General features: G+C 45.5%; 1 protein-coding gene across 1 annotated transcript in view; it reads left to right on the top strand.

The window, feature by feature from the left end:
* The window catches only part of LOC109915543 (collagen alpha-1(VII) chain-like), a 47,288-nt gene extending 37,799 nt beyond the window's left edge, over positions 1-9,489 (top strand). The window contains exons 10-12 of the mRNA XM_048606677.1: positions 513-578; positions 2,801-2,971; positions 8,690-9,489. Of these exons, the coding sequence (XP_048462634.1) occupies positions 513-578; positions 2,801-2,971; positions 8,690-8,715 (263 nt within the window). The 3' untranslated portion in view covers positions 8,716-9,489. The remainder of the gene's footprint in view (positions 1-512; positions 579-2,800; positions 2,972-8,689) is intronic.
* Positions 9,490-10,304: the final 815 nt, after the last annotated feature.

Genomic DNA, 10,304 nt, shown 5'->3' with positions numbered 1-10,304 from the left:
ATCGATATATATCAGACAGACACCAATAGATCGATAAATATCAGACAGACACCAATAGATCGATAAATATCAGACAGAGACTAATAGATTGATATATATCAGACAGGCACCAATAGATTGATGAATATCAGATAGACACCAATAAATCCAGGATGGAATTCATGAGCCAAAACAAAACAAATTCATGAAATTTATCTTCTCCCAGGGATTCCCAAGAATAGGGAACCTGTTGCTATTTGGAATTGTTGAGTCAAGGTGCCTTTATAGGTAAGCTGGATGATCCTTGAGGGAGAAAGAAGCAGAAGCGTATGGTGGTAAAGTTAGATGACTCAGGGTGGAAAGCTCTTCAAGAGTGTATCGACCAGATGGGCTGAATGGCCAGTTTCTGTACAGTAGAATGGTTGTACCTGCCACAGAACTGCCAGCATTGGACCCTTCACCACAAGTGGTTAGCGCGCTCCTTCATTTCAATACTAAAGGGACCACTCATTTAGTTTGCCTTCCACCGACAGGCGATAAAGTAGACCCTACAACTGCACCACAACAGGAAAGGTATAGAAGAGAAGCCGCCGAACAAGGTAGGAACCTCGTGATGCTGGTTTAGGAAGGGTTTTGGGGGTTGGGCTAAGATGAGGAGAGTGCAGTGGGGTGTAGCATCACAGAGATACTCACTCTTCCCCACAGCCCAGGTTACTGATCTCTACATCCAACAGCCATGTTTGCCAGGAAGCATGATGGGACAGCAATAGGACATGACACCTCAATTGCTCCTTTCCCCAAATAAGGCTCACTCCTCAAAACCAGCCTGGGGGCAGCTAAGAGGACCCTGGTCAGGGATTGAAACTGGGAACTTTCCTGAGCACAGGGGCTGACAACCAGACCATTTACCCGCCCTGAGACAACCGTTTTAAGCTGCAGTGATACTGTAATGCCTTAGATCAGAACAGGGTGCCTGCTCTTTGATCTTGTGCTCTGCACTCTGGCTTCAGGAGATGTGCGACATCGTGTTCGGCTTTTCCCTGCACCCAGCAATCATATAACATCTGCTTGGATGTCTCCCAGAAGCAGGAGAACTCTTCAAAGTCTTTGCTCTGTGGGACACTACTCATCCTTTTGCCTTTGCTCTTCCATCTACATCAGCTCCTTTCAATCTGCTAATAATTGAACTGAGAAGACAGGGTGATAGACTGTTCTGTCACCATTGGAGATGACCAGGCCAGGAGAGAAAAAAGTGAGACATGTTCTCTCCAACACTGTCCCTTGTAAGAAGTGCTTCACTTTAACTTTGAGCCCTATATGGTAACACAAGACAAGCCGCATTAAAACCAAGCTGTTTCTAGATATCTGAAGTAAAATTGCTCCTTTTGTAAAGGGCATAATACACGGGGCAAAATTGGCAGTGAAGGGCTAAAGAAAAGCTTGCATTCCTGTAGCGCCTGGCAAGATCTCAAGATATTCCAGAGTGCTTTAATCCAACAAATCATGGACAATGTGCAGGAATTGTCATAGAGAAACACAGCAGCCACATGATTCACAACAACAGTCCCTCCATCAACAATGAGATAAATGACCAGATCATCTTTCTCTTTTGAAGGTTTATTAAGTATTTGTCTAACTGAGACAAGCACAGTCAGTAACACTACCATCTCTCAGACAGAAACCAGTGGGGTCATGCCCTCATGTTAGGTCATCATTCTGCAGCATAGTCTCCACTTCCAAGGGAATAAGGCTCTCTCGGACGTGTTTCTCTTTAGATGAGACATTCTTCCTGACCACTCAAGTTCTGCTGAAGATCCATTGAAGTTGGGAAGAAAGAAGATCCCGTGGATGTAGAGCAGGGAAGCTGTCCTAGTGTCCAAAGAGAAATGATTGGTCACTTATTTGATTGGTGTGGATGGAGAAAATGGCTGCCGTGTTTGCTGACATAACGACAGTCCCTTTACAAACAGGGAGGTCACTTCAGCAAATGTTATTCCCTTAGTGAAAATGAAAATTCTAAATTGCAGAGTTAGAGGCAGAATATAAATTACAGCAGCAAAGGCTTGTATCCACACAAAGGCATGACTTTCGGTGGAATATTTCATCCTACCCTGTGACAGTCCGTCAACCTGATCCAACCTGATGAAAAACCAAGCTCCCTGCTCAATGGCAACATCCATTTATCTGGCAGTTGACATGGCCAAGAGCAGGCATCGGCAGCAAAGACAAGGTAGACCATGAGAGGACACTGGAAATGCGATTGGGAGGAGAAACTGTTACTTTGAAGTGGGTTAGTGCACAAGAAGGGAGACAGAGCGAAGAGAGATAGGGCAGGTCAGGAGAGAGGGGTAAGGCGAGAAAGATGCGTGAGTTAGAGATGGGAATGGGAAAGCTGAGAGAGAAGGAGGGAGAATGTTGAGAGACGGTGCAAGAAAAGATAGGATAGAGAGTGTGGCAAGGGAAAGAATTGGGGGTGACAAACGGGTCGGAGAAAGCTGAGAGAGAAATGAGAGACAGATGAGGGAAATAGCCAATGGTTGAGAAAGAAGATGGAGAGGGGAAATAGAGAAGGAAGAGAGAGAGGGGTTGGGGGACAAGTGGGGAAAGAGAGAGACAATGGGAGGAGAAAACCAAGAAGTGGGGATATGAAAACAGGGTGAGAAAGAGAGTGAGAGGACGAGGGAGTGTCTGGGAGAAGAGAAAAATAGAGTGGAAGATGGCGTTGGAAGTGTAAGAGTTTGAAAGGGCCTGTTCTATTATGACAAAAAGGCATCAAAGTTCTATAGTTTATTAACTGCTGACTGTCCTTTGGATTGAGCAGAGCCCTGCCTGTTGGCCCTGGATGAAGGAACATGTTCCAGGTACACACTGCGTTGGTATTACCACAGGAAGACAGACAAATGTCGACCCTTCATTTACAGTGGCTGCATGGGCAATGCAAACCGGTTCCACACACAGGAGGATTGTGAACAGAGATGCAAGAACAACAAAGGTAAGGCTTTGGGTTCCTGAAAGGAAATCTTGGGATCTTTCACTAAACCTTTCTTAACCTTGTCTTCATATCACCTTATTCCCTTCCTAATCAATGAATGGAAATTGCCCTTTTCTCCTGGGTAAGTCACTTCTTTTAAGCAAAGTCAAAACCTGTGTGTGTGTGTGTGTATGTGTGTGTATGTGTGTGTGTGTGTGTGTGTGTATGTGTTATGTGTGTCTGTATGTATGTATGTGCATGTCTTTGTGCGTACATATCTGTGTGTGTGCATGCGGGTGTGCATGTGGATGAATGCATGTTTCTATCTGAGTATGTATGTGAATACATATATGTGTGTCTCTGTGAGTGTGTATGTGAGCATGCTTCTATCTATGAAAATGTGTATGTGCCAATCTGCGAGTGTGTGCATATGTGTCTATCTTAAAGTGTGTCTGTGAGTGAGTGAGAGTATGTGTGTGTATTTGTGTCTGTCTGAGAACGTGTATTTGTGTCTGTGTATGTGCATCTAGCTGTGAGTGTGGCTGTGTATATTTGTGCCTGTCTGTGATTGTGACTATGAGTGTGTATTTGTGTCTACCTGTGCGTGTGTGTGTGTTTGTATTTGTGCATCTATGTGTGTATATTTGGGTCTATCTGTGAGTGTGTGGGTGTTTATTTGTGAGTGTGGCTGTGTGCATGTATTTGTGTCTATCTGTGAGTAAGTGTGTGTGTGTATTTGTGTCTATCTGTGCGTGCACGTGTGCGTCTGTCTGTGAGTGTGGTGTGTCTGAGTGTGATTTTGTGTCTGTGAGTGTGAGCATATCTGTCTATGTGTGTGTGTGATTTTGTGTCTGTCTGTGAGTGTGAGTGTGATTTTGTGTCTGTCTGTGAGTGTGAGTGTGATTTTGTGTCTATCTGTGAGTGTGTTTTGTGTGAGTATTTGTGTCAATCTGTGAGTATGAATGTGTCTCTGTCTGTGAGTATGGTGTGTCTGAGTGTGATTTTGTGTCTGTCTGTGAGTGTGAGCATGTGTCTGTCTATGTGTGTGAGTGTGTGTTTTGTGTGTGTGATGAAGGGGAAATTTCTAACGGGTTGGCCCTGCTGATCTGTCATAACTTTGGTGGATGGTAAAGAGCTGAGTGTGACAAGTAAAACTTTGCTCTTTTCTGTTTTCACCTTGTTCTGTTGTTGGCTAAGTACCTTAGCATCTCCCTTCAAACCCCATGCTCCTGCCCCCATTCTGACACACACATGGTAACCTTTCATAATATGGGAAACCTGGAACCAGCAAGCTCCCATAATTAGCAGTGAGATGGATGACCAGATAGCCTGATTGTTGATGTTGGTATGGGATAGGATAACTATTGGACAGGACATCAAAGAATCCCTACAGTGTGGAAACGGGCCCTTTTGCCCAACAAGTCCACACTGACCCTTGGAGCATCCCACCCAGACCCATCTCCATATAACCCACACACTCCTGAAATCTATGGGTAATTTAGCATGGCCAATCCACCTAGCCTACACATCTTTGGACTGTGGGAGGAAACCAGAACACCCAGAGGAAACCCATGCAGACCCAGGGAGAACATGCAAACTCTGCACAGACAGTCACCCGAGGTTGGAATTGAACCTGGGTCCCTGGTGCTATGAGGCTGCAGTGCTAACCACTGAGCCACCGTGCCACCCCTAATGTGGGAGGACTTGTGCTCCTCTTCAAAACAGTGTAATGGAGTCCTTTACACCTACTAGAGAGGAGAGGTGCCGTCTTGTCTTCCAAAATAACGCATTGTCAACAGTGTCACTGTGCGAATGTCGGCAGGGGTCTCGAACCCATAGCCTTCCAAGTTAAACGTGAGAATGCTACCCACTGAGGCACAGCTGCTACCACATTAAAGACTGGCCCTATACTTGCCTGCTTCAGTGGTTCTGGTGGGTAACAAACAGTAGAGGCAGTTCCGATGGTGAGGCCAACTGAATAACAAAGGTCTTTCCCCTAGGGTAGGGGAGTCCAAATCTAGAGAGCATAGGTTTAAGGTGAAAGGGGAAAGATTTTTAAAGGAACCCGAGGGGTAACTTTTTCACTCAGAGGGTGGTGTGAGTATGGAATGAGCTGCCATAGGAAGTGCTGGAGACAGGTACAATTACAACCATTTAAAAAGCATCTGGATGGGTACATGAATAGGGAGGGTTTAGAGGGTAATGGGCCAAATGCTGGCAAATGGGACTACGTTAGTTTAGGATGTCTGGTTGGCGTGGACTAGTTGGATGGGTCTGTTTCCATACTGTATGACTCTATGAATCTATGACTCCAAAATCAAATTCATTACCTGCTCACCTAATAGTAATTTGTGGGATCTTCCTGTGGCACCTTTGTATATCAGACACTTCGAGATGTTTCTGAGGGACATGTTAGGTTGCAGTGCACAGGGAAAATGTCTCTTTATTTCTCTATCTCTGGTTACTGTTTCCAGGTGAGTCTGTACAAAGTGCTGAAGCAGACTAGGCAGATTGTTAAATAAAGAGAGCGACACTGTCCAAATGTGAGGGGCTTAACGTGTCGTGAACTGGCATTCCTTGATTACATTAAGACTGAAGCAGCTGGTATTAATTTTTGATGTTAATTGCTTTTGACATCGCTGAAAGGTAGCATGGTCCAGCACATCTCCTTAACAGAGACCAAATATGTTGGCATTCAGTTGGTCTTGTCTGCCTGTTTTAGACTGACTTGACAGTAAACCAATGACTTTGGGAGACTTTGTACAAGGGTGCATCTCTCTCCCAATGCTGTCTTCGTCCCTGACCTCCAGCTAGTTATTCACTAGAACTGCCAGAGCAGTCACATCAATGTCCCTGCTGCTAAATGCTCAGTTTTTATAAGGTAAATGGTATGTTGGCCTTCACAGTGAGAGGATTCGAGTACAGGAGCAGGGATGTCTTGCTGAAATTGCCTAGGGCCTTGGTGAGTCCACACCTGGAGTTTTATGTACAGTTTCTGCCTCTTTATCAGAGGAAGGATGTTCTGGTGATGGAGGGAGCACAGCAAAGGTTTACCAGACTGATTCCTGGGGCGGCAGGACTGACGTATGGTGGGGCGAGATTGGATCAGTTAGGACTACATTCACTGGAGTTTAGAAAAATGAGGCATGAGTCTCATTGACACCTGTAAAATGCTAACAGGATTAGACCTGGTAAACACAGGAAGGATGTTTGTGATGACTGAGGAGTTCAGAACTAGGTGTCACAATCTAGAGGTATGGGATAGGACATTTAGAACTGAGATGAGAAATGCTTTCACCCAGAGAGTGGTGAGTTGGAATTCTAAGCCTCAAAAAGCAGCTGAGGCCAAAACATTGAATGTTTTCAAGAAAGAGTTAGATATAGTTCTTAGGTCTAAAGGGATCGAAGGATATGGGGAGCTAGAGGGAACAGGGGACTGAGTTGGACGATCAGCCATGATCATATTGAATGGTGAAGCAGGCTCGAAGGGCCAAATGGCCTACTCCTGTTCCTATTTTTGATGTTTCTATATGTCATTGCTGGGGTTAACCTAGGACAATCAGAAAGTTCACTCCAATGCCTTTGTCTGGTGTCAGGTAGTAGTTCATGGTAATCCTTTGCTGTCTAAGACTCCTCCATGTAATTCAGCAATTTTCATTGATCAGGATGTTACTGGATTCAAAAGTCTTTTGTCTTTTGAATCTTTAGACCACCTCAGTAACATTCAAAAGGAAACTGAATATAGATTCAGAAAAGGAAAGGTTTTAGGACTTGGGAAATAGGAGGGGGGTGTGTGGGAGGGGAAGGTTGGAGAACAGGTGAGTGGGACCAATTAGATGACTCTTTCAAAGAGTCAGTGCCAACACAATGGATGGAATGAACGACATTCTGTACTCTATTATCCTATCTGTGTGCCCAGCTTGTGAATGTCGTCGAGTCATACAGCATAGAACATGGCCCTTCGGCCTACTATGTCAATGCCAACCAACAAATACCAAACTACACCAATCCCATTTACCTGCACTTGGTCCATAGCCAACTATGCCTTGGCATTTTAAGTGCCCATCCATATGCTTGCAAGAGCACCTGCCTCCCCCCACCCTCTCAAGCAGCCCGTTCCATATTTCTACCAGCCTCTGGGTGGAAACGAAACTTTCCTCAGATTTCCTCTAAACTATTTACTCCTCACCTTGAACTTACACCTCTGGTCTTAGACGCGTTTGCCATTGGGGAAAAGATTCTCATGATCTACCCTGTCCATGCCTCTCATAATTTTGTCTACCTCAGTCAGATCCCTCCCCACCCCCAACCCCAGCCTCCTCTGCTGCAGGGAAAACAAACCCAGCCTATGCAGTCTCTCCTCATAACTGAGATTCTCCATCCCAGGCAACCTCCTGGTGAATCTTCTCTGTCCTTTATCCTCAAACTCTTTATCCCAATGGGCCAGCATAACTGACACCTCCCCTGTCCTTCCCCAATCCTCTCTCAACCTTTAACCAGGGACTTACAGACTCTCCAAAGCGGGCTGAATTTTAAGGTAGGACTGGGGGCCCCAACCCTTAATGTGAAAGTCAGGAAGAGCCAACCTACACTTGTCCACATCCCCCTCCCCACACTCGTGCTATTCAACCACTGTAGTGCCCTTAATTGGCTACAGGCAGGACTTCTGACCCCATCAAAGGGGAGGCTGTGCCTATTGACAGCTACCAGCCAATCACATGTGCCAGCAGCGCCACCAGGAGCAATGGTCACTGCTGGGACTACAGCGAATCCCCTGAGGAAAGGGGGCCATGGAGCCCAGACGGAGTTAGGTCCAGGTCTGACCAGATCCAGGAGGCTGGGAGGCTGGTGATACCTGTCTGGACTCCGTGGCAGGGCAGTGGGCAGGAGGGGAAAGAGTGGGGAGGGCAGTCAAGGGCGCACCTTGGAGCGTCCTCCATAGGGCACCCAAATAGGAGGAAGTCACGCACACCTCCTCCACCATGGGTGCTGCCATTGTGCCCAATGTTACACCTATCTCCTCCCTACTTTCCCCTGCAGCCAACATAAAACCCCAGCCGTGGAATGCAAAATGTCACCTCCCTCCCAAGCCAGTTGGCGATGTATGAAACCAGGCACTAGTCCATTTCTTGATAATGAGTTCGTTCACAGAATGCAGTATTGAATTTGTCTGCCTCCTGTCTCCTCTCCCTGGGTCCCGGCAGTCTGTCCTCAAGTGCTGTAGGGGGGCACTTAATCAAACAAGATCTCAATTGCCCCAGCCAATAGGGGAATAGTTTCACAATAGTTTAACAATATAATTGACATACCACTAACAAGATGTGTGCTTGTTTAATTCCACTCCATCAGTTGCCAGCTTCCCCTATTGGCTGGTGCAATTGAGGTTCCCTCAGGAGTATTGATCAACCAGTTTTAGTTGGAATTAAACCTGGGGCCTACTAAGTTGGGCAGCTTTTTCCAGCGTTGCTTTGACACTTGCGGACATTGGGCCTACCTCTTTTGTCAGACAACCCAGGCCTATACATCACTTGACAACAAGGTGCAGGGCTGGATGAACACAGCAGGCCAAGCAGCATCATAGGAGCAGAGAGGCTGACGTTTCGGGCCTAGACCCTTCATCAGAAAAGGGATTCTCCAGCATCTGCAGTTCCTACTATCTCCTATACATCACTTACAAGCTTCACGGTTCTTAAAAAGAGGAAACAGCTAAACTGAAATCTTTTCTTTTCGCTTTAACAGAGCCAAGCAAGCAAAGAAGAAGCTGAATAAAACAACAAGAAAGAGTCAGAAAGGTGTAAATTTTTAATCATGACGACTGAGCAAACAGCAAACAAGGCAAAGTGGGGCAACGTATCAGAGTGTATCTTGTTTGTAATTAGTGAACTTGGCATGATAATATGCAATTGTTTAAAACAAAAGGTGCTTTTTTTTTGATGTTCTCAGAGTTTCTGAATTAAGATGGAATCTTTATGGATAGTTATTGGACAAACAACTCAGAAAACTGTGTGGATGGGAATGCGTCACTTCCCAAATTCTGTTGTGCATCACCAACAGGACAGTTATCACCATGGTGATAGATTGCAATCAGATTCACTGTGGAAGTCTTCATTCGTAACTTTGTTCAAGAGACAAGGCTTTGAAATGCTGGCCATTTTTCCAAAAATGGTGATTGCAAACACATCTCCAGCCAGGTAATGAGCTGGGTTCAACAATGACCTTTCACCTCTGCCACCCTGACTCCTGTCCCATTAGAACATAGATAGCCTGTGGGATTCTGGGATCATATTAACCCCCTCTCCCCCACTCCTCCACTGGGAAGGTGCTCAGCACATAAACGCCACCTTAGGCAGAGAGAAGACATAGTAGAAATTGGGAACATGGGAGTGTCCCTCTCCAGGTTAAAGCACTTTGGGCCAAAGTTTTTTGTCTGTGTGTACCTGTGCTGTGCCCACACACAAACAAACAAATTAGGGACAGAAGTGATAGTACGAACTGCTGATGCTGGAGTCTGAGATAACACAGTGTGGAGCTGGAGGAATTGAGCCGTTCAGGTCATTAACTTGCTCTGCCATTCCATAAGAACATAAGAACATAAGAGCTAGGAGCAAGAGTAGGCCGTCCGGCCCTTCGAACCTGCTCCGCCATTCAATAAGATCATGGCTGATCTTTTCGTGGACTCAGATCCACTTACCCGCGATCTCACCGTATCCCTTAATTCCTTTATTGTTCAAAAAAAATCTACCTTATCTTTAAAAACATTTGCTGAAGTAGCGTCAACTACTCCACTGGGCAAGGAATTCCATAGATTAACAACCCTCTGGGTGAAGAAGTTCCTTCTCAATTCAGTCCTAAATCTGCTCCCTCTAATCTTGAGGCTATGCCCTCTTGTCCTAGTTTCACCTGCCAGTGGAAACATCCTCTCTACTTCTTTCTTATCTATTCCCTTCATAATTTTATATGTTTCTATAAGATCCCCCCTCAATCTTCTGAATTCCAATGAATATAATCCCAATCTACTCAGTCTCTCCTCATAAGCCAACCCCCTCAACTCCGGAATCAACCTAGTGAACCTCCTTTGCACCCCCTCCAGTGCCAATACATCCTTTCTCAAGTAAATTCCATGCTATCATGGGTAATTGTAATTGTGATTGTGACCTAATTCCATATTCCAACCTATCCCCAAAAAACATAACTCCCCTGTTAGCCAAGAATCCGTCTACCTCCGTCTTAAATATCTTCAGTGATTCTGTCTCCACTGTCCCCTGGCAAGGATAGTTCCAAAGAGGCACAGTCCTCTAATAGAGAAAAAGAAATCTCCTCGACTCGACCTTAAATGGGCAACCCCTTATTCTTA

This window comes from Rhincodon typus, chromosome 16 (genome assembly GCF_021869965.1).
Source record: "Rhincodon typus isolate 14 chromosome 16, sRhiTyp1.1, whole genome shotgun sequence".
Classification (NCBI taxonomy): Eukaryota; Metazoa; Chordata; class Chondrichthyes; order Orectolobiformes; family Rhincodontidae; genus Rhincodon; species Rhincodon typus.
Note: the sequence above shows the minus strand (reverse complement) of the source record. Positions and strands in the feature narration are given on the sequence as shown.